General features: G+C 36.5%; 1 protein-coding gene and 1 pseudogene across 1 annotated transcript; one reads left to right on the top strand and one right to left on the bottom strand.

Annotated features, from left to right (window-relative positions):
* The window catches only part of LOC147512084 (nucleotide pyrophosphatase/phosphodiesterase 1-like), a 99,062-nt pseudogene that overhangs the window by 52,993 nt on the left and 20,413 nt on the right, over positions 1-25,656 (top strand).
* LOC147512086 (floral homeotic protein APETALA 2-like) lies at positions 16,672-17,426 on the bottom strand. The gene is made up of 4 exons (XM_086599443.1): positions 17,374-17,426; positions 17,148-17,178; positions 16,961-17,046; positions 16,672-16,872 (listed from the first exon to the last, which is right to left on the bottom strand). The coding sequence occupies exons 1-4, from the start codon at positions 17,389-17,391 to the stop codon at positions 16,720-16,722; spliced, it is 288 nt and encodes a 95-aa protein (XP_086455569.1). The 5' UTR covers positions 17,392-17,426; the 3' UTR covers positions 16,672-16,719.

The raw sequence follows: 25,656 nt of genomic DNA, 5'->3' as shown, positions 1-25,656 counted from the left end.
AAAACAGTCCCCAAGAGCTTAGTTTGGTAGGTTCACCAAGTCTATGAAGAAGTTCGGCTACAAACAAAGCAACTTGGATCACACTTTTTTTTTAAAACACAGAAGAGGTAAAATCACCACTTTGATTATCTATGTTGATGATATGGTGGTGATAGGTGATGAAGATGAGGAGATTTCTAGCTTACAAAAGTATCTGGCTTCTGAATTTGAAATGAAACAGCTCAGAGACCTTAAATATTTCCTTGGGATTGAGGTAGCCTGATCAAAGAATGGTATTTTCTTATCCTAGCAGAAATACATTCTTGATTTATTATCTGGGATGGGAATGCTCGGATGTAAGCTAGTTGATACTCCCATTGAGCATAACCACAAGCTGTTTCTGTGTTTAAATGCAACTCCAACCGATAAAGGGAGATATCAGAAGCTTGTAGGGAAACTGATATATTTATCGCATACCAAGCCAGATATTGCGTATGCAATTAGTGTCGTGAGTCAATTCATGCATGACCCACGTAAACCTCATATGGATGTTGTAGATCGCATATTGAGATATTTGAAATCTGCTCCAGGTAAAGGCTTATTATTCTCGAAATATTATCACCTAAAAGTAGAAGGCTACATTGATGCAGATTGGGCAGGTTCAGCCGACAACATAAGGTCTACCTCATGATACTTCACTTTTGTAGGTGGAAACCTTGTGACTTGGAGGAGTAAAAAATAGCCAGTAGTATCAAGATCAAGTGCTGAAGCTGAATATAGAGGTATGGCATATGGGGTATGTGAGTTGCTGTGGTTGAGAAACTTGTTGACGGACTTGGGTGTTAAACCAAAAGTGGAAATGAATCTGTATTGTGACAATACGTCAGCTATAAAGATAGCTCATAATCCTGTTCAACATGATCAGACGAAGCATGTGGAGATTGATAAACATTTTATCAAAGAGAAACTTGAAGCTGGAATTATTACTTTTCCATTTGTAAAGTCTGAAGACCAACTAGCAAATGTCCTTACTAAAGCAGTGGCTAGCAAGGCGTTTATTGACTCTCTTGTCAAGTTGGACATGTGTGATATCCACACACCAACTTGAGGGAGGGTGTTGGAATATTTGTTACCATAGTTAGGATTAGCAAGTATCTTGTAATCTTAGTAAGAGTATTATCTTCTCCTAGATATGTCGATCTAGGAGATCTTCTGTATTCTTGTATATACCTACTATTTTATATCAATAAAATTATCAGAAATATTCAGTAAAACATCTTTGACACTTATAACAAGAAGGTTTCATTTGAGAAGCGTGTGGATGCCATCTTAGGATACTTTGATCTTCCTAGCGATGAGATTCCTTCGTTTATAAACGTATATTTTCAGGATCCAGATAGTTAGGGTCACCATGTTGGACCCGATCATCCGAATATCACTGAAGCAGTAGCTAATATTGATAGAATCATCAAAAAGTTGATAACAGGGCTCGAAAAGAGAGGAGTGTTTGATGATGTTAATATCATTATGGTTGGTGATCATGGCATGGTTGGTACATGTGATGGAAAGTCCCTCTATCTTGAAGATTTCGCTCCCTTGGTCCAAATTCCGATGGACCGGCTTCAGTTTTATGGTCCATTGCTGGAAATTCGCCCCCTGCTAGTGTTTCTCTGTCCGAAGTTGTAAAGAACATGACTAAAGGACTAAGTTCAAGCACCGTTTCAAATGGAAAATATTTGAAAGTGTTTCTAAAGGAGGACTTACCTGATAGATTTCATTATGCTGCAAGTGAGCGCATATCTTCTCTACACTATATGATAACCAGGTCTATCGGAAGCCTCCTCAAATCTCGAGTAGGCAAATTTAAATCTCTCTTTTGTTATTATTTAGCCATTCCTCCTTTGAGTTTGAAATATTTACTAAATATCCCTAAATCAAACACCCACCAACTCCAATTGAAATCAAACACTAATTACCAATTCCAATCGAAATCAAACACTAATTTCTCTTGCAATCGAAATCAAACACCAATTTCACTATATTACACAAACACACCAACTCCACACCAATTTCTCTCTATATATATATGAAGGGATTTGTTGAGAGCTTGTTGAGAGGTATAAGGTTTTTTTTAAGCAGTATCAAGTGTGGGTTGCTGCGGAAGAGTCATACAGTTGAGAGGTATAAGATTTTTTTGAAGCAGTATCAAGAGTGGGTTGCTGCGAATAAGTATAAGGTTAGAATTTTGCCTTTTTTTTTTTTTTTAATTATTATTATAAAAGTTTGATGTGTATTACTTATAGATGCATATCGGGTTCTTCATGCTTTCTCTAGGTTGTGCAATAGGTATTATAACTGTATTAGCGGACAAATAAGTTTAGTTTTGGTTGAAAATGATGAATATCAATATATAACGAACACAAACACAGATATTTGAATATAAGGAGATGTTTTTTTGGGTGATTGAACATGAAACTATGAGTAACTAAATATGTTGCACTTTGTTTATATGTGAAATCATGTGAAACTATGATTGTGTCATGTTCCTGAATAAGGATTCTATATTTTGCTTTCAACTTTCTCTTTGATCCTGACTGTTTTTGCTGGGTGGTCTGTGAGTTCATATATATTGGGATTTTTTTTCTTAGTTGTAACATGATCATATCTTTTGTCTACCATCTCAAGTAGGATAGTCATTCCCTCTAAAACCTTTCTAGCCTCTTCCACTTTACCATCACGAGAGTGACCTGCGATAAGAGTTGTGTATATTTGAGCATTTGGCTTCAGACCACCTGCAACCATTTCCTTCAGAATTTCATTAGCTCGTGAGAAATTCCCATAACAACATAGTCCATCAATTATTATACTGTAAGTCACCATTGTGCACCTTACTTTCTTCCTCTTCATCTCATCAAGAAGCTAGAAGGCCTTATCCATACTATTCTCTCGACAATACCCTTCGACCACTGAGGATGAATCATTAAACGCTGTAGGAACTTTTACCTACACAAAGTAGAAATCTGGGATTAGTTTGGGCGTACCTATGATTGCTCGACTCACCCCAGCCATCCCATCCTTGAGGAAGTACAGCACTAGACATGAAACTCATAATAAACACCACCCTAGAATAAGGACCTTCCTAAGATGGCAATCCCTACGCCAGTGATCCTACAACCCAAGAAGGTAAAGCCCGTGTCCTGTGCTTCCGATACCCTACGTTGTGCTGTGATAGCACTTGGTCCTTTTGCAAGGGAATGCACATGGCATTTCTGTAGGAATTAACGCAAACAGAAACAACATTAGTTTTGTGTTGTGCTCTACAGCTGCAGTAAGATATTGAGTTGGTCATGGCTTCCAATCTGGATGGATAACTAACTTCATAAAGGGAAGCTTCCTCTCCAAATATGTAGTAATGCCTCCCTACATCATCAAGTAGCATGTCTTGATTGGAAAGGATCATGCAGCTGTTACCAGTTGAAAAGTACGTAATTATGTTGTCTTTTCATGGCAGAAATAAAGACTCTTACCAAATCTTCTCAGCATTCCCATCTACATGCCCACATGGGCAATATAAATGGACCAAAACTTGTATACGATAAACTTTATATGAACTAGGGACACCTCCAAGTTGAGAAAAGTGTGCAAGCTTAGGCTGAACATGAAGTCGGCATTAGAAAGTTAAGAGAGATCAAGCCTTAATTGCTTATGAAACGTGCTTATAAATTATTGAATAATGATGATGACTTTGCTTAATTCATAAAGCTCAAGTATGCCTAGAGATAGTCAATTCCACGAGGTATTCTACTTGGCATATTTTACAATAACTGAGATCAATTGCCGAACACAGCAGAAGCCAATGTTTGATAGGATGAAAAGGTTTATAAAATGGAGAGAGAACTGGCTGAGCTCCACTTCCCTTCAGAGGCTACAAAGGTAAGGCTTGCGATGCATGCTCTTCAAGCTAGGGATTAGGCGGGTCTCGGTTTTCATTAGACTCGGGGACTCATATTATATAGTTGAATATAATATATCAATTAATACATGAAGGTATATTGTCTTAGGCACTGGTGTCTAAGTTAGAGTACAAGATAGTGAGACTGCTGGTTGCCATGCATGGCCCAACAGCAGGTATCAAATGTCAATCATAGTCGTAATGTCAATTTGTTGATTTGGTTTTCCTAAAGTTTGTAGTTGGGTCCTGAATTTACTTTAACCTTCTGGCTTCTAAGCTATCTGAATCAATCTTTTAAATTGCATGACCAGGGGGATATTCTGTGTTCAGTGTACTTAAGTACGAAACTCTGAATAAAACTTTATTTGCTAACAAAACTTTGTTTGCTATTGTTAACAAAACCTTATATTAGAGTTTGCCTACTGGATTCACTTCCGTCGTCGTTTCTTTACAGGTAATGTTAAAATTTTAAATTACATGATTCAATTCATAATTTTTTGTATGTGCATATAATTATATATCTGAGTACTTCTTTTCTTTATATTAGATTTTTTTGTGAGTGCATGATTACATTTTTTTTGTGTGTATTCAATCTAACTACTCTATATATCTAAGTACTTCTTTTATCTGTGTTCAATCTAACTACTCTATTTTAAGTGTCCCTTACAATTATAATTCTGCATTTTTTTTATCTTTATTATAAGAAATCTCTATGGCCAAGGAGAAGAATAAACATGTTCGTAAATCAAGGCTAGGATGCAATCTTCTCCCACAAAGAGTGTTGGTTATAAATGATTCGCGTGCTACCAGAATTTCAAATATTCGAAGAGTTCAGTCTATGCATAGAGAAGAAACCGTGAATAGGGAAAGAAACATTACTACTGACGTTGATTTTTAGAACATCAACAACAATTCAACAAATTTTGATTTGTCAGATTTTGATTTCATTGACAGCATTCCACTTCGCAAAAGTACTCGCGATATTGGTAAGTATTAAATTAAACACGTTGAATATTTCGATTAATAACTTATATCCTTTTTCTTATCTTTTTTTTCTTTATATAGAACTATGGGACTTTGGTGAACCCAACAAAATTTGTTCTTTCTGTGGAGCTATACTCTGGAATGAAGAAAGGAACAACAAGAAACAAAAGGGACAGCTGCCTACATTCTCCATTTGTTGTCAAGTGGGAAAGATACAACTTCCACTATTGAAGAATCCTCCACAATTCTTAAAGGATCTGCTTGAATCAAGGGGACCAAAAAGCACTCATTTTATTGAAAACATAAGATCATATAATTCGATCTTTGCTTTCACATCAATGGGTGGAAAAATAGACTATGCAATTAACAATGGTGGTGGTCCATATGTCTTCAGAATTCATGGACAAAATTACCATAAAATTGGATCGTTACTTCCAATAGGAGATAAACCAAAGTTTGCGCAGCTTTATATATATGACCACGAGAAGCGAGGTGTCCAATAGGTTAAGTGCTCTGCCAATCAAGCACTCGAACAAGCATTAGATGGTAGTATAGTTGAAGGATTGATAACAATGCTGAATGTGGAAAATGAAATTGCAAAGGCCTTCCGAATGGCACGAGATAAGTTCAATGAAGAGGACTACATACCTGTATGCATTAGACTCATTGACACACGCTCAAAAGATGCAAGACAGTACAACCTGCCTACATCTACTGAAGTTGCAGCACTGATGTTTGGAAATGGAGTTGAATTTCATCATCGAGATATAGTTGTTGAACACCAAGAAGAAGGCCTCAAACGAATTACTGAACATTATCCTAGCTTTATGGCAATGCAATATCCTCTTTTATTTCCATACGGTGAGAACGGCTACACATTCGATATTTTGTATCGAGGAGAAGAAGAAATATCAGAAAATCACCGCCACACAGTTAGCATGCGAGAATATTATGCCTTCAAACTTCAACATAGTGAAAATGAGGGCCAGACTTTAGTCAGAGGTGGTAAAGTAAAATTGCAATTTCTGGTCGATATATACACATGTGTAGAAGAAGAAAGACTTGATTGGTTCCGAAACAACCAATCCAAAATTAGAGCAGAACTATATAAGATTATAGTTGACTCAGTGCACGCTGGAGACACAGATGCAAGATTAGTCGAAAAGCATTTAGTTTTGTCTTCTTCATTTACTGGTGGGCCACGGTACATGGTGCAAAATTACCAATATGCCATTGCTATATGCAGATGGGCGGGACCTCCAGATCTATTCATCACATTCACTTGCAATCCAAAGTGGAATGAAATTAAACTTCCAATGAAAAGAGTTGAAGGTCTAAAATCCGAATATTGTCCCAAAGTTGTTGTTAGAGCGTTTAAAATAAAAGTGGATCAAATTATGAAGGACCTCAAAGAAGAAGAACACTTTGGCAAAGTTATGGTAGTTAATTTTAAATATTTTACATCTTAATTTTATTTGTGTGATGCCTAAACTATGTGACTCTTGGCTTGAAAACATCTTATTCCTTCTTTTTTCCCCCGTAAATTATTCATTTTTATTTTATTTTATTTTTTGCTGGTTTCACTTTTTTTCATTCTAAAATTTAATCAAGCTGGTACATTAAGTCAATATGTAAGATGTTATTATGTCTATGGTTGACAAACACCGATCAAGAAAATGTCTATGGTTGTCATTTTGTCAAAGTAAGTATGGGGAAGCGACACTACCAAGATTTCACAAACACCTCAAGTTAGTAGTACGGGTCAATTAGTTTCGGCCTTCTCTTACACTTTTTATATAGGAATAATTAGTCGATTTACAATATAATGTGTAATGTCTCACTTAGAACCTTCAAGCCAAGTGTAATAACTAATAAATAAGCCAAAAAAGGAATGATATTCCAACTGAAAGCCAATGGTTCACTCGGGGTTAAAAGAGAACTTTATATATTAACTACCATAACTTGAGTTATATTTTTACAAAGGTTATAGATGTAGCAAGCCAAAGAGTAACATAAGGCCAAATTTAAATATGAATATAAACTATGAATGCCAAGATAATACTTCAAGTTTTCAATAAATATATTAACTACCATAACTTGAGTCACATAGCCAATTTTAAATATTTACAAATAAATTTGTAATTTTTAACGGATATCAAATATGATATAAAGAACACATTCCACAAACTTAATCAACAAATGAATAACAAAAAGGTTTCTTTTCAACACAAGAAAAGAAAGTTGGAAACAAGACTTGTTCTAATCAAGCAAAAATTGAAAGCAAGTAAACAAAAATGAAGTAAGCCAAAATAACAAAATATAATTCATAAGACCAAATAAGAACATAACGAAGTTCCATAAAATGCACAAGTACACCATCATTCTCATTCAAGAATATAACACTCATTCTATCCTTTTTAAAGTTCTCTAGTCACTAGCAAAAACAAACACAAAATACTTAAGTACCAAAGGCTTTTTGATACTTAGCCCTTCCTGAAGAAGAACTAAACACCAAGGGCACCAAAGACACCACCACCACCACCAGCAAGCACCAAGAAGGTCCATGGCAGCAGCGGCAGCAAGCGAACAGGCAGGTACCCAACAACAACACCCAGACACACTCCACCCAGCAGCAGTAGCAAGCACCAGCAGGTCCATGGCAACAGCAGGCGCCAGCGGCAGCAGTAACACCCAGCAGCAGGCTCCACCCAGCACACAACACCACACGCACACACTAATGGTGCAGACGGAATACTTCAAAACATAAAAGATTATGCTTAAATGCTATAGATCAAGTTGGGACAAAAATATATCCCTGACAGATTAGACAATGAATTGATAAACAAATTGAATAGTTGAACTTAGTTTTCTTTCGCTTGAATGAAACAGTTGGGAAAAGCATTGTAAGTTTTCAATAATGATGGTTTTTATTAGTATGATGACTTCAGTAAGCTTACCTCGGTGACCAAGATGTCCGAGTAATCAGAGGTTTTGCTCATGTTATTCTGTCTTCTAGTAACAATCTCTATCAGAAGCACCCCATAGCTATAAACATCGACCTTCTCTGTTAATTGACTATGTGATAGATACTCGGGAGCCATATATCCTCTGCGGATATAAAAAAAGTTAATATGTTCTCATTATAAACATAAATTTGTTCATAAATTCTCGTAGTAAACATATATGAAAGGAGATGTGCTAATCCGCTTCTTCATGCGCATACATATATGGAATTATGTATGATCTTTATATGGAGAGTGTAAGTAAGAGGTGGTACAACACACGATTCTATGGAAACTAACTCATTTTGTAGGCTGACATATATATATATCTTTAAATTATTTTGAATTGAAAAAAGTGAATGCCACTTACAATGTGCAGAATGGCAAAGATCTTGATATGGCCTTTGTCATCTTGGAAAGATCTTGCCAACCCAAAATCAGCAATTTCAATTTCGGTGCTTAGAATCCAAAAGGAGATTGCTAGCCTTTATATCTCTGTGAATGATTATAATCTTGAGTTCTCATGCAGGTAAATCATCCCTTCATTTGCCGTGCCTTTAATAATCTTGGATCTCTTCTTCCGGTTCAATGTTTTTCCTCCGGATCGATGTATCTCGTTGTTTATGTGATTCAAAATTGAAACTTAGTTTCATTTTAAGAATATTTATCAAAAGTGAGGCAACAAGAGTAGTTTCATTGGTAATCTAGTTTGTTGGTAAGTGTAAAAAGCATTGAATCACGCTTACAGATGGTCCTATGCACGGTTATCTCGGACTTTAACAATTTTGCGGTCAAAGGCCAATCTATTGAATATACCATAGTTAAACTATTGAATTTTGACATCTTTGTTCACATGCATATAATTAAAAGTAGGCAGGTGAAGTTTAAGAAAAGTACCAAATAGGGCGATCTAAGCTCCCTGTTTGGGAGGAACTCATAGACGAAGACTTTCGTGGTCTGAACAACCGCAACCCAACAACCCGGGGTTTTGTGCCCTAAACTGCTGATTAGGTTGACTTCGTTATAGAAATCTCCAGCTGTGTCTGTTGTTAACAAAAAGCCTCTTAACAGCAACCTCTCTTCCATCAGCTAAAACTCCCGTCAGCAAAAAGGAGGTTGATCACCAACAGTAAAAGTGGTTTTCATGATATGTCGAAAGTCTCCGTTATTTCAAATTTTATGAATGTTTTTTGGCCATTGCAAGTTGCAATAACAATGTTTATATCTGCATAGTTTTGCAACTTACCTTGTATACTGTCCCGAATCCTCCCTGACCAATCTTGTTGGCAATGTTAAATGATCCAGTGGCATATTGTAGTGTCGAATACTTGAAGTTCTAAGAAACAAGGGAGATTGTCGTACTAGCATTTCTCCCTCTAATGGGGCTTCAATAACTTCAAACTCAGCACCCTGAAAAGTGAAAAGGAAAAAAAAATCAACACCTTCAACACAATATTCATTTTGTCTACAAATTGTTATCCTTATAATCACCCAGATCAATCTCATGGTGCCTCTCACAGTCTGAAAAAAAAAAGTTAAGCGACCAACACCACCGCATCCTTTGTTCACAAAATCTACGGTAACTTTGATGAGCAAAAGGAAAACTCAAAGTCAGGTTATATATATTCAAGCAAGCACAGTAATCACATCCCTAACTATTCATCATTTTCAGAAATAGGATAAAAATTTAAAAGACTTTATTACTTTATAAAACTAAAGCAACAAATTACAGTACTGAAAAAAAAAAAAAAAAAAAAAACCCATCTACATCTTCATTACCCTAATTTGTTTTCAAAGCCTGGTAATCAAAAAGAAACTAGAGGCAAATTATATACAATTATTAGAGTCGATATCCTACCAATTGAAAGAGCAAGACCGAAGACCTCCCCATTATGCCCTTAAAGTAGTGTCAATGAACACAACGCCGTAATACTTAATTCTTTGCCGTAATACTCTTGGAGATTGAAAAGGAATTCAAATTGAGAATTTTTAGGAAACCCCATTGAATAGATTGGTGCTCCAAGTTTATGGCATGTAAGTTGAATAAATTTGGAACTTAATAGAAGTGAAATAAAAAAAAAAAAAAAAAATAGATTTAGACAAATGAGAGAAAACAGATCGAAATGAGAGCTTACCTTGTCTCCACCATTAAAGCTATATAAAAGAAACGCTTTTACCTAAAAAATCCCTAAAATCTATGAACACTATTTTAGGAAAACCGCATGGGATTAAATCTAAGAACAATAAGGAAATCAGAGGGTAGAGTACCTCTGTTCTTCTTAACAGATGACGAGCCTTTCCTCTTCGAGTGATAGATCAGAAGGAAAACATTGTCTTCCTCGTTAAACTTTACTTTCTTTCTTTTTTGGTTGCGGGCAGAAACTTTACCATTTAGATGCTCTACTTTTTTTGTTCTTTTGTTTTATTTTCTTTTTCTCGCTTAAACATATATTAAAAAATAATTAAAATATCTTATTTGGGATATATCCTAACGAAAAACTTGATAAGTAACGGATATATTCGTAAGAAGGTTGGTAACGGATATATCCGTTAGAAATTAAAAAAGTGGTCTGTTAGGAATTGACCATTCTGGTGTAGTGGTTGCTCGGGGTTATGCAGAACATTATATATTAACTACCATAACTTGAGTTAATATTTACAAAGGAATAAGATGTAGCAAGCCAAGAGTAACATAAGATGTAAATAAATATGAATGCCTAAACTATGAATGCCAAGAGTGACTCAAGTTTTCAATAAATATATTAACTACCATAACTTGAGTCACATAACTTGTTTTTAAATATTTACAAATTTGTTTGTAAATTTTCATGTGATATAGTGGTATCAAGCATTCATATTTATTTACTTTTAGATTTGAATTTTGCAGCAATCTATGTTATTGAATTCCAAAAACGAGGTCTACCACACGCTCACATACTACTTTGGTTGCACCCTGATGACAAGCCTTCTACACCAGCTGACAATCCTGACATTGATAAAAAATGATGACCCATTGTTATATGAAATTGTCGTAGACAACATGATTCACGGTCCATGTGGAGAGCTAGACAAGAAGTCGCCTTGCATGAACGAAAGAAAATGTACTAGACTTTATCCAAAAGAATTTTGCGAAGAAACTACATCCGATGACAAGGGATTTGCAATGTACATGAGAAGACCAGGTAAAACAACTACAAAAAAATGGAAGAAGAAGACTTTCACCGTTGATAACAGATGGGTTGTTCCTTATAATCCAACTCTTTCAAAGAAATATGGAGCACACATCAACGTGGAGTTCTATAATAGAAGTCAAATGGTCAAGTATCTCTTCAAATACTTGAGCAAAGGTCAAGATAGATCCACTGCTATTGTTGAGACTGATACCACTGTAGAAAACACAGAAACCAAAGAAACAATAATACAAGTTGATGAAATTCAAAGATTCTTAGACTGTCGGTATGTATCTGCACATGAAGCTTGCTGGAGATTATTTGGTTACGATATCCAATATCAATACCCACCTATTGAGAGACTACCATTCCATCTTAAAGACAAACATACGATGTTCTATCATGACGATGACAACACCGATGAAGTCATCACCTGTGAAAGTGCAAAGAAAACCAAATTTACAGAGTGGATGCGCTATAACCAATTACATGAAGATGGTAGACACCTGAGGTATGTTGATTTCCCATTAAAATTTGTTTGGATTGATTCTCTGAAATATTGGAAATTAAGATAGAAAAGAGTAAAAATCGGAAGGATCTTTTATGCACATCCGACGTCAGGCGAACGGTTTTATTTGCGAATGGTATTAAATGTTCAAAAAGGTGCAACGTCATATAAAGATCTCAGAACTGTCAACGGCAAGGTGTATGAGGATTTCAAATCAACATGTCTTGCACTTGGACTGTTGCAAAATGACGATTTAATGGAACAATGCAATCGTTGAAGCAAGTCAATGGGCTTGTAGTGCTTCCTTGAGGTAGTTATTTGCGACACTATTAGTTTTCTGTGAGGTGAGTGAACCTTTGGTTCTATGGAACAGACATTGGGAGTTGTTTATAGACGACATACTGGACAAAGAAAGAACTCCGAGCAAATGACGGTGATCTGATTTTAACACCTAAAAAGCTTAGAAACCATGCGCTGACTGAGATTGACAGATTACTGAAACAAGTAAACTGTCAACTGAAGGATTTTAAGATACTGTTCAAAGATATGAGGTTAGAACCTAGAGACCCAGATAGACTCATCACGGAAGAACAAGAATATAGTCACAATGAAATGCACCAACAATTTCATGAAATGCAAAACTGCCTGAATCATGACCAGAGGACTATATATGATGAAATTATAAATGCAGTCAATACAAACTCAGGTGGGGTTTATTTTTTCTATGGAGGAGGATGGACTGGCAAGACATTCCTCTACAATACTGTTTCAGCAAGATTTGCCAAAACACACCAGTTGAGGGTAGGAAGTAATGTTTTTTTGGAGATGGTGAAGGAGATGGTGGTTGGGGAAATATGAGACTGGACTTCGGTTTTGAAGTTGCCTACGTACCCAAAGATATTGCTTGGGATCAAGTCTCGATTGCGTAGTTCTAGAAAAATGACGAAGGTTGGATTTTATAGGTAGGATCGGTGATAGTTACTTCCTCGTTCTCCAATATTCCAATCGTGGGATGAAGTTGGAGAACTGTCAAATCGTGGGATGAAGTTGGAGAACTAGCGGGAGATGAAGTTGGAGAACTGGCGGGAGAACTGTCGTGGGATGAAGTTGGAGAACTGGTGGGAGAACTGTCGTGGGATGAAGTTGGTGGAAGTTGTTTGACTCGCAAAACGTCATGGGATGTAGGCTTTGAGCGTGGTCTTTTTTGTAGCATGGACTTTGAGCATGGGCTTTATATTGAATTGGGCTTTTATTGGGCCACATTTGTGGGGGCCGGAACATCGCCCTCTCTTTGTTACATGGGCAAAGCCTGTGTGGCAAAGATTTTTTTTTTTTTTATAGGTTTGTTGGTTTGTAAACTGTTATATTGATTGGTAAAATAGTAAATGGATAGTGGAAATTGAGGTGGGTCAATCTAATTGATCACATTGTACTTGTAGTCCTGTATAAAAATAATTTCAGAATTGAAGAAGGAAAACTGGACGCTGAGTCCTTGTTCAGTTAATCACAATAAGTTGGTTATGCAGCATCAGATCCTAAACAGCTAACTTCAGCATTCTCCCTTTATTCCTCCCTTACAACAGAAGCTTGTCATCGTAGTGATAGAACAGCACTGCTTGGATTTAAGGCAAAGATCTTCTAAACTGTTACAAGCATGGAAGCAATCCAACGCATCATTTGCACCAAATGGGTTGGTGTCCGGTGTGACTCCACCGGCGGGTTGTCAATGTATCTCGTCCCGGCTTTCTTCCAACGATGATTTCATAACTGATACATCAATGAAGCGATACACTATACTATCGTCGAGGTAAGATTCACTGCATAGACATCACTCTTGCAGAAGTTTGCATCACTAACACAACCTCAAACCATATGAAGATCGACTTCAAATTCTTCACTTTTTCTCCACATGCTCTTCATCCTTGATCACCAATTTAATAAAAAGCCTCAGCCACAATGATAAATAGCATAGGAGAGGGAGGCATCCTGCCTCAACCCTTAAGATCTTTTAGAATGCATAGTCGACAAACATGTTTTAATCCAACTACACCATTTCTGACCAAACCCCATTCTACCCAATCTGGCCTAAAGGATTTTTCTGCCACCAAAGATTTAAGGGCCACTTTGACCTCGTCTTCCTCAAAGTCCCTTTCCAACCAAGCTGCAGCTTCGGCTCCCACAGAGTTAATTTCAATGCCATCAAGAATAGGTTTAACGAGGAATTCTTCCTCAAATAAATTGTTGTACCAATCAACTATCTGATTTTTAATCACTTATTGATCATGTATTAACTAACTGCCCATCCACCTATAACCTAGATATAGTATTACTTCTACTCTAGCATTGACAACTCTGTGAACATATCCTGTACATCTTTTGCCCTTTGTCACCCACAAAGCTTTAGCTCTCAATCTCCACTAGGTATCTTCAAGACTAAGTAACTCCTTCAGCTTTCTATTAGTTTCATCTTTGGCATTCAAATCTTTATTAGAGAGGTTCTGTTGTTCTTCTTTATCTTGGAATAACAAAACTTCCGTTGTCACAATGATTCAAAGGGATTGCAAGCGGCATTTATGGGCTTGCGAGCGGCATTTATGCACACTAGAATGGATGCTATTCCATCAGCTCCACCGGTTCCTGAGGGTGGTGAAAAAGGGCCAATACACTATCCATCAGTTGATTCCAGTCCAATTGATTTCCCTGCGCAGTTCTATGGACAGCGGCCAATACTTCATATGTTAGAAAACACACACTACTACAGAAAAGCTCATATATCACTGTTATTTACAGTGGTAAAAAGCCTTTAGTCACTGTTTTCATACCGTGGTAACAACCACCGTGACAAATACTTCTAGCAAAACCATGGGTAATAGTACCTCTTATATACCACGGTTTTGACTAAAACCGTGATATTAGGATTTCCAAACCGTGGTTAATAGTCTTAACAATATGCTCTATTCGATGTGAACCGTGGGGAATAGTGATGCTAATACGACGGTTGGATAAAAACCGTGGGGTATATAAACTACTTATACCTCGGTTCTTACCAAACCGTGGTTTATAGTCATTTTTAAAAAAAAATAAAAGCCCCTAATTATTTGATTCTAATCATATTCATTCAACCTACAACCTGCCCTTTTCACCATATATATCCACACTGGATTTAAAAACACATTACTCAAATAAACAATTCATAGTACAACATGAACAAAAGAAATAAATTTAAACATCCAACACGAAGACATTGAATTGCTAAAAGAGTTTTGAACTTTTTCGAGTCATCAATAATGAAATAAACATCCAAATTTACTTGTTCTATCAAAATAATAATGACCTAACTTGTTCCATCAATCAAAAGAGCAATCTATTTGTTCCATCTAAAATATCAAAAAAATGGTGAGACCAAATACCAAACCTTAACTGGAATGGGTCAAAACCTAACTAAAACACAACACTTGGCTCGAACACTTCATTATGCTAGATGAATCTAAGAATTTCAAGTCGAACAACATCAAGTTCCTCTTGTGTGTATGTATCTTTGAGGGATAGATTTGTTATCTGCACGATCAAATATCATAGAGTAATATAATAACTAAATAATGAAGAGTAACACAAAATAGAGAATGCTAGTGTATGACAACTTATACCTTATTTTCAAAAGAATTATCTGAAGAAGCTTCCATTATTTCTCTCATAAACTTCATTACGTAATACTCACACTCTTTACTACCAGGTTGATACGGGCCCTAAGTACAAACATGGAAAATATTCATAAGCATATATATATTTTTCCAAACACACAATATGTATGCATAAGAATTTGTTTATGATGCTAAGGACACTTGGCACCTTAAGAACACATGTTGGTCTAAACCAAAGTATTCTTATGAAAATGGTAAATCGAGAACACATGCTGATCTAAACCAAATTCCACACTCCATTAAAGCTTGAGGTTGCCTAAGCTTCTTATATAGCTCATTACATATATAACCACTGATAAATATGACTATCTATTCTAACTAATGATTAGATAATTATATGGTTCTCAAAAAAAAAAAACTAACAAATTGAATATCAATAACTAATGACCAACCCTACTTACTAGTTACTTCTAAAGACCAAACAGTCACAAAGACAAATAATATGAGCAACCAGTAGAAAATACCTTAAGCTTATACTTTATAGGTAGAATGTCAAAATGGATACGAAATTTCTATGTTGTCTAGCAAAGCTTATAGTTGTGACACATGCCTCCTCCAGATACTAGAAACTAGGCCGCACATTTCCCTCGAACCACAATTGCAAATGCAGATGTTGAAGTTCCCACTGATTTGAAAATACATGAATTGAGAGTGATTGTTAACTAAACAACTTGCAATTAACACCTTTCAATTCAACTTGTCTGACGAACCGGAAGCTGGCTCAATAAGGAAATAAAGGATGAAGGATAAGAAAATATGTTGTCAACAAAACTATAATGTGGATGCATTACACAAAGAGACTTTTGTGACTGAATAGTGTCCATTTGAGCTCTCCAAATCAACCTGTTCAGATATCACAAGTAGTATCACAACTAGCAAATGTATGCTATAGTTGCATATAAACCAAAAGGGTAGCCACTATCTCAGAATCTAATCATAAGAATACCTTTCAATTCATCACTAGAATGTGCCCAAATGCCATGTTCATAAATCCATTTCCACAACATCATAGCCTGCCTTGGCCTAAAACCAAGTGTTTGCACCCATTTCTGTTCAACCAAAACATTACAAGTAATCATATATACGTATAAGATCATAAAATGATTGTTGCAAGTAATAATATATTGAGAGGTTGAGTTGCTAAAAAATTCAGTATCAAGGAGAGTGAAATTCATTTTTAGTAGGACCTTGCAGCTTCTACTTCAGTATCGAACAACCCAAAATACATATATATGCATGCAAGCAAGCGTCGTATTCTCAACGATGATAACAGGGTTTCCATGCATATATACTGTGTCCAAGAACCGAACAACCCCACGACTAGAATATAGAGACTCAATTTGAAGAGCAAGCAGTCTCGAACTTAGGCCTAATAGCTACATACAGACATTCTATAAATGTATGGAGTCGAGTCGGAGATTTCTTACTTCTTGCCGAGGAACTGTCCCATATGATGAGCTTCCCAATTACCACATTTGTGAAGCGTGACACCTTTGTATTTAGAGCTCCCCCTTGCGAATCCAGTGTTATGGCGACGTTGAATGTGGACAAATTCTTCCTCCGTCAAGTTCCTCATCTGTTGATGATCAAATCGAGTTAAAATAATTCTAATGTGCTAATTACAAACTTATGGTAAGTCATAATATCAAAGAACCCCATCATACCTGTTTCATATCATCTTCATAATCAGTAAGATTGAAATTAATATCAGACTCAACTCCTCGAAACTTAATAGCAGCTCGATCATACACTAGACAATTCATAACCCAACCTAATTAAGTCAAAACAAAATTCAACCAAGAACAACTCAAAATTGAATAGAACTATAGAAGGCTAGTATGCAAATTTCACCTTGCACCAGCATGAGCAATATCAAATCCACCTAAAACAGAAAAAACAAAATCCAAAATCCCAAATTCATCATTAAAAAACACCATTCATAAGATCAATTCATCACCAATCAACTTACACAATTTCCTTACCTAAACAAAAAAAACACGCCAAAATTAAAATTGTGCAACTAATTAATCACAAAACTAAAATAGACCCAATCAATTAATATAAACAATAGACTAACCAAATATGAGATTCCCATCTTCCAGTTCTCCAATTAAAATGTAACCCCACGATCATCGAGAACTCCTTGGCCTCGCCCCTCCTACTCTTCTTCACCACTAGCTTTATTTCCAACTGTTGTTGTACTCAAACCTGGTCCAACACCACATTACTAGCAAATGAAAGATCCACTGTACTCGACAAAGACAAATCAAGCCCAGTACTAGAAGCATAAGTCATGACAGGAACAAGCTTCTTAGTAATTAACAAAAACACTAGTACTACTACTAGTATTAAGTATATCAAATTGAATAGTCATTACACCATCCCCATTTCTAGTAGAATATGAGTCATCAAAATGATCACATACAAAGATCACTACAACATTGGGCTTTACTTAAATTGGAGAAGAAAATTACATTTTTAGAAAACCCTATTAACATCTACCAACGATTTAAAGCAAAACCACTAAATTTACAGCAGAAATCGAGAGAGAGGGAGACAAAACCAAATACCTATAATCCGAAATTGAGAAATGAACAAAATCAATACTTGAAACCCTAGCTAGTTGAAAAAAGAGACCAATAGAAGTTGAGAATTCTTTGTTTTTTTGGTAACTAGTTGAAAAGTGTTCTGTTGAAAAAAAGCAGATGAGTTCCCTTCTTTTTTTTTTCTTTTTTAATTAAGGGAGGGGGGTTTTGGTATACTGCTTTACCCACGGTATTAATTTTTTTGGAAAACATTAGCCACTATTTTCTGTAGAAACAGTGGGGTATATAAATATGAGAAAACAAAATAGGCATATTGGCTTGTACCGTGGTATATGGGGCATTGTATACCACTGTTTTAGAAGAATAGTGGGATTTGTTTGTACCAAAATTAGAAAAGATATCTTTACCGTGGTAAGTAACTATTAGCCACTGTTATTGGGTAAACAGTGGTATATACAAGTTTGCCAACCGTGGCTAATGTGTTTTTTTGTAGTAGTGACAGCGGCGATTCGATCCCAGCGGCAATTCAAATGGATCAACACATCAGCGGCAGTTCAATTACACATCCAGCGGCAATTCGAAAAAATAGCAGCGACATTCAGCGGCAAAGGATTAAATTGGAAGAGTCTTAGCAACAACATTCAGCGGCAAAGGATTAAATTGGAAGAATCCTAGAAGCGGCATTCAATATTACACATCCAGCGGCAAAATAGCAGCGACATTCAGGGACATTCAATATTACACACCCAGCGGCAAAATAGCAGCGGCATTCAGCGGCAATAAAAGATTCAAGGAACCAATAAATATGCAGCGACAACAATTTCAAGGAACAATTGTCGTGGATTTGTTGGTCTTCTTTTGCCATGCGAGTGTATTTCTTTTCGCCAGAGATGCGGCAATAGAAACCTATTGTTTGTGAAAGACCCAACACAAGAAACCAATGAATTTTATTGGTTGTGAAACACATGGAAACCTATTGGTTTACGTTACTTTAGTCCTTGGATATAAAAAGAACGCAAGTCGGCTCTTCATCAGTCATAAAACTGAGAGAGAAGAAAAATAAAACAAAGTTCTGATTTTATAATACTTTTTCGTTCGTCTTGCTCAGTAAAGTTTGCACGTTGGATACTCTAGTGCTTATCAAGGTGGTTTCGTGGCTTGAGGGTTTGATCAATTGAATCGAGATTTAGGAAAAGGTCAGATTTTTATTTTGTTTAGTTTTTGACAGTATTAAAAATATTTGTTTAATGGAGATGAATTATAACTTGAAGAGAAGATGGGGTGATAAGGGGGATTTTAATATGAATAGGGTGGCGAAGGGTATTGATGCAGATAGTTTGAGAGCACAGTATGATATTGGAGATGATGTTTCTATTGAGTATGTTGGTAGCGATATCGACCAAAAATGTGAAAATGACGAGATAATTTTATTGTTTTCACATTTTTGGCTTGGTTATAGTATTCCATTTTGAAAATCAGTGTCCGAGTTATTAGCTCGATGGAGAGTACATCCTTTACAATTATCTCCTGGCTATTGGGTTATATTTTCCCGTGTAGTAAGAATTTGTAAGGTTTATCAAAAGAGTATGTCGTCAGACCTTTTGTTTGAGTTATTGAAGCCTCTGCGGCAAAACAAGGCTTCTTCTAAAAGTTATGCGTTGGGATATCATAACCATCACAACCAGAATTATCGGTTTTATGGGATGCCTTCCAACTACAAGAATGTAAAATTGTATGGTTTTAAGATCAAAGGCAGTTGGAGGTTCGAAAATATTGATTATCCTAACAATATATCAGGTAAGATGTTAACTCAATATTCTTATAATTATAATTTTAAATAGTTAGCATCACATTTTGATTTTGATTATCTTGTTTTTTTAGGGGATTTTCTGAAGTTTCCAAATAAATCAGTGTTTAGCAGCGAGATGATAAAAAAGAAATTTGTTCGTTTGTTTAGCCATAATGTAGATGTCTATGATCTTTCGTTTCCAGACGATATAGTAGATTATTATCATGATATAGAAACTGGACTGCTTAATGAGCCTAGAGAATTAGCACCTTACTGTGGCTCAAAGAAAAAAAAGAATGTTATTGTAGATGATAGCAGTGAAGATGACGAAGAAGTAGGAGGAGATGACTCTGATGATAGTGGACAAGAAAATATTAGAAAGAAGAAAAGAAGCGTACGTCCAAAAAAGAAGGAAAAGAAAATTGGGGATAACTCAAGTAAAATTGAGGAAGGGATTGAGAGTCGAGAATTGGTACGTATATAATATTTCTTTTAAAATATCAAATATGTAATACCTATAATATGTTTTGGAATGATGTTTCATTATGACAGGTTTTTTGTCTTCCTGTACAAAAAACTACTGATGTGCTTAATATTGATGATGATGATGATGATATCGGTGGGGAAGCGATGACTAACAGTATATCTGGACTTGATGTTAGTGTTGATCTTGTTTCTGTGATTTAGAATAATATTCGTTATTGATTGTTTAATGGTTCTTTTGGTAATGTAGATGGAAAAAGTTGACGATGGTGGAGATACAATGGGTTCAACTTCTGTTGTCAAGATCAATTTTGGAGTGCCAACTCCTTTTGGTGGAAGTAGTTTTGGAGTTCCAACACCTGTTGTTGGCACTAATGCTGGTGTAGCAACTTCTGCTGATGGCACCATTGCTGGTGTGTCGAGTTTAGTATCAACTGTTGTTTGCACTAGTGCTGGATTGCCGACTTCTGTTGTTAACACCGATGCAAGTATGTTAACAGAAGTGTCAACGATTGTTGGTACAAATGCTGGATTGCTGACTTCTGCTGACACCGATGCACGCGTGTCAACAGAAGTGTCTACTGTTGTTAGTACCGACATCATTGTTGGCTCAACTGTACCTTCTTCGTCGCAACCAGGGATGAGCGGTAGTTCTACAATGCCTATGCTCATCACTCCAGACGTGCAAGCCTTGGCAATTGAAGGTTAGATGTTGAATAGTTATTTTTATAGTATTTACGTATTATTATATATTATTATTTTAAATCATTTTGTCTAATATTTCAGATCCAGAGTTATTGTGTTTGGATTATCAACGTAGCGTAGATTTTGTAAAAACCGTTAATATGTTGAATTCAAAGCTTGCAGAGGTAATTTTGTGTGTGGTTTTGTGTTTTGTGTTTTTTTATTTTATTTTTATTTTTTATCAACACACTATTTTTGTTCTCTTAGACGTCGAAGATTGGGGATTGTGCTAAAGAAATCTTAGAAGCAAAAGAAAATTATAAGATTAAAACCAGTGAATATTTGAGATTGAGAAATATTTGGAAGGAGAGAGACCTCATCTTTCAGGAGAATGAACGTATGAGAGGAGTACTTATGAGAAATGAAGTAGTTTTGCACGATTATGAGATGAAAATGAATATCATGAAAGCTGAATTGTCGAAACAGAATCAAGAAATTGTTGTTCTCAAGGAGCAGAAGGTTTTGAGTGATGAAGTTGAGATTTTAAAATGTGAGAAATTGGAATTGGCAAAACGAGTTTGCGAGACTGAGGGGATTAGAGGAGACCACAAGGTACTATTGCAAGAGAATGCATTTTTGAAGAAGGAGTTAGATGAATATCATGAGAGGGTGGAAAATTTTAGGGTTGGTTGTGAAGAGAAGGATGATATGATTGAGAAGCATACAGTTGAAACTAAGAAATTTGGGGCGTTGTTGCGTGAAGCATCGGCAAGTGTTGTACTTTAGAAATCGAGAGATTCTGAGAAACGGGAAAAATTGCAGCAGCTGTCAGATTATTATACTATGTGTTATAGGAAGTTGGAAGATGTATCACTATCAGATCTAACAGGTGTTCCAGTTCCAGTGGACGATAGCATTCTGCCGCAACTTCTTGAGTGAAATTTTTGTTTTTTATTGTTAGGATGATGTGAGGTTAGGTTACAATTTTTTCTTTCTCGATTATGTTTTTATTTTATTTTTTACTGTATTCATGATTATTGGATTTTATCTATTTTTTATTAGATTGGTAATCAGAATATGTCGGTCAAAATATATAAGAGTTGGGTAATCTGGCCTTTAGGTAGGTCGGCAAAATAGATATAAGTATTAAGGATAACGCAATTGGGGAGTCGCCGCCCCCATAATATAATGATAACGTAATGAAATTTGGGGTGTCGCCGCCTCCAAAGTATAATGATAACATAATGAAATTTGGGGTGTCGCCGCCCCCATAGTTTAATAATAACATAATGAAATTTGGGGTGTCGCCGCCCCCATAGTGTAATGATAATATAATGAAATTTGGGGTGTCGCCGCCCCCATAGTTTAATAATAACATAATGAAATTTAGGAGTCGCCCCCATAGTGTAATGATAACATAATGAAATTTGGGGTGTCAGCCCCATAGTGTAATGATAATATAATGAAATTTGGGAGTCACGCCCCATAGTGTAATGATAACATAATAAAATTTGGGGTGTCGCCCCATAGTGTAATGATAATATAATGAAATTTGGGGTGTCAGCCCCATAATGTAATGATAATATAATAAAATTTGGGAGTCAGCGCCCCATAGTGTAATGATAACATCATTAAATTTGGGGTGTAATGATATAACATAATGAAATTTGGGGTGTCGCCGCCCCCATAGTGTAATGATAATATAATGAAATTTGGGGTGTCCCCCCCATAGTTTAATGATGACATAATGAAATTTGGAGTGTCGCCGCCCCCATAATGTAATGATAACATAATGAAATTTGGGGAGTCGCCGCCCCCATAGTTTAATGATGACATAAGGAAATTTTTTATATTTGATTCCTAGTTAAAACGAAAGATGGACCGAATTTTATTGAATTACGAAATGATTACAATGAAATGAAAAACAAAACATTCAATGATAAAACTTTTTCAAATGAAAAGCATTCCATGGCTTGGCAAATTTTTCTCCAGTTATTCTACGAAGGAAATAAGACCCTTTAGATGCTGGCCTATCAATGATGAACGGTCCTTCCCAATTCTCTGACAGCTTCCCAGATTCAATAAGCTTCTGTTTTAGGCTAAGTACCCAATCTTCTGGTTCAAAACTTTTGAGGCAAAGCTTTCTATCATATTTACGTTTCATGTCTGCCTGATATTTTATTAGACATTGTAAAGCTTCTTCTCTAGTTTTATCGATTGAATCTGCCACCAAAGTTAGAGCAGCATCATTGTTTCCAGTTTGTACCGCTTCTGTCCTTGTCGTTGGTGCAATTAATTCTGTCAGGAGGACAGCATCCATGCCATAAGCTAGGTTGAAAGGGGAAAGATTGGTAGAATGCTTTGGAGTGGTGCGATAAGCCCAAAGCACTGCTGGCAACTCTTTAACCCAATTTCCTTTTGCTTCATTAAGTTTCTTCTTCAAAGTCGAGAGAATCGTCTTATTAGTTGCTTCTGCTTGTCCATTTGCTTGTGGATAATATGGAGCAAAAAAATTATGCTGAATTTTTAGTGAGGAACAAAAATTTGTGTATTTCTTCTGCATCAAATTGTTTACCGTTGTCAGAGACGATGTTAGATGGAATTCCAAAGCGACAAACGATGTCTTTCTATAAGAAATGTCGTACATCTGTTGCTGAGATGTTGACAAGTGGTTGAGCTTCTACCCATTTAGTGAAATAATCAATCGCAACCAATAAGAATCGTACACTTCCAGGAGCCTTTGGTAGGGGTCCCACAATATCCAAGCCCCATTTTGCAAAAGGCCAAGGGCTTAGAATTGGGTGGAGTTCCGTTGCTGGAAGTTTGCCCATATTTGCATGTTTTTGACATGGTATGCATTTTTGGGCAAATTTCGCTGAGTGTCTTTGCATGCTAGGCCACCAGTATCCTTGAGTCATGGCTTTATGTGCAAGACTACGTCCCCTAGAATGGTTTCCACAAAGTCCGGAGTGTATCTCTTCGAGAACTAGATGACCTTAATCTTTGGAAAGACATCTGAGAAGAGGACTGAAATTGTTTGCCTTCCTATAAAGTAGGAGCTTACCTTTAGAATTTGGAATTATGACAAATTTCCAGGCATCTCTCTTAATTTTATAGGAAAGTGACGAATCCTCAGGTAGAGTTCCATGTTGCAGAAATTCTAAATAAGTAGGTCTCCAATCATCTGGTGAAGAATCACCGTCGATAGATTGGAGATCCAAATGTGGTATTTCTGGAGAATTATCTGCTTCATGGGACTCATCTTCCATATCAACATTGCTTTGGTCGGCATCCTGTGTGAGTGGAGAATCACTATCAACACGATGATCGGCCAAATCTTGATGGTCGGCTAAATCTTCTTGAGCTGCTTCCCTTGAGTGAGATTCTAAACTTGTGTCGGCCGATTGAGCTAGCTCTTCTCTCTTTCTTTTCCTTGTTGTTATGGCATTTACTTGCTCAAATTCGCAATTCCGAGATGTCGTCTGGAAATAGCATAGATGAGCAATATATAAGTTTTGAACATGTTCTTCTATAACAGTTATGCTTGGAAAAGGTTGGAAATCAATATAGATTTTTCTTTCATTGTTAACATCAACTGCGGCAGAGAGATAGGCTAAGGCATCGGCATGACGATTACCATTGCGTAGAGTATTTGGTGAACGTGAATGGATTTGAAATGAATGGATAGCTCATGCATTTTTTGGACATATGCAGCCATCCTATCATTTCGAGCAACAAAAGATCCGCCAAATTGATTCGACACAAGCTTTGAGTCAGTGAATAATTTGATCTTTGTTGCCCCCAGGTCAAGTGTTGTTCGCATTGCATAAAGAACCGCTTCATATTCAGCTTCATTGTTTGATGAGCAAAATCCGAGGCGAACAGATTTTTCAATTTTTTCGCCATCAGATCGGATCAAAACACAACCTAGGCCTGAACCTGATTTGTTCTTTGAACCATCCGTATGTAGAATCCATAAAGAAGAGTCAGCACTTGTGGAAGGATCGGCCGATCCTTGTTGTGGATTAAGAGGAGGTTCCTCAAACTGCTTTTCCATGGTCGGTATGTCATCGACAGGAAAATCGGCCATAAGTGATGCCATTGCGTGGCCTTTCTCAGATGATCGGGCTTTGTAGATAATTTCGTAGGCACTAAAATATGTTTCCTATTCTGCTAATCGGCTCAAATCAGCATTTTGAAAAACTTTTCTCAAGGGGTATTCAGTGTAGACATTGATGATACGCCCTTGGAAATAAGGCTTCAATCTTCGTGCACTATGGACAAGTGAGAGAGCTATTTTCTCAATCTTTGAATACCTTGCTTTCGGAGTCGTAAGTGGTCTTACTTATGAAGAAAATTGGTTGTTCATTTTCATCATCAATGAATAAGACGGCACTCAGCCTATTTCGATCTTTCGCCAAATAGATGCCAATTGTTTGTCCGGTGGTCGGACTAGCAAGAATTGGCGGCTGTACTAGGTATTCTTTCATTTTCTGAAAAGCTACGTCACACTCATCTGTCCATTTTGGGGATCCCTTTATGGCTTGAAAAAAGGGGTGGAGCCGATCTGAATATTTTGAGATAAATCTACCCAAAGCGGCTATCCTACCTGTAAGTTGTTAGATCTGCTTCTTTGTTTTTGGCGAGGGCATTTTGGTAATTGCACAGATTTGATCAGGATTAGCTTCAATGCCTCATTTGGTCATAAGATATCCAAGAAATTTACCCGATGCTAACCCAAATGCGCATTTTGTTGGATTTAGACGCATTGGAATATGCACAAGCCGATCAAAGAATTTTTGCAAGTGATGAAGGTGAGAAGACTCTTCATGCGACTTGATGACCATATCGTCAATAT

This window comes from Coptis chinensis, chromosome 3, assembly GCF_015680905.1.
Source record: "Coptis chinensis isolate HL-2020 chromosome 3, ASM1568090v1, whole genome shotgun sequence".
In the NCBI taxonomy this organism is placed as follows: Eukaryota; Viridiplantae; Streptophyta; class Magnoliopsida; order Ranunculales; family Ranunculaceae; genus Coptis; species Coptis chinensis.
This window is presented reverse-complemented; position numbering and strand designations above follow the sequence as displayed.

Coding starts and splice junctions, on each gene's coding strand:
- LOC147512086 (XM_086599443.1), bottom strand. Junction 17,047..17,147: donor ATTGCTCATGCTGGTGCAAG/GTGAAATTTGCA, acceptor TGAATTGTCTAG/TGTATGATCGAGCTGCTATT. Junction 16,873..16,960: donor ATGAAGATGATATGAAACAG/GTATGATGGGGT, acceptor GATCATCAACAG/ATGAGGAACTTGACGGAGGA.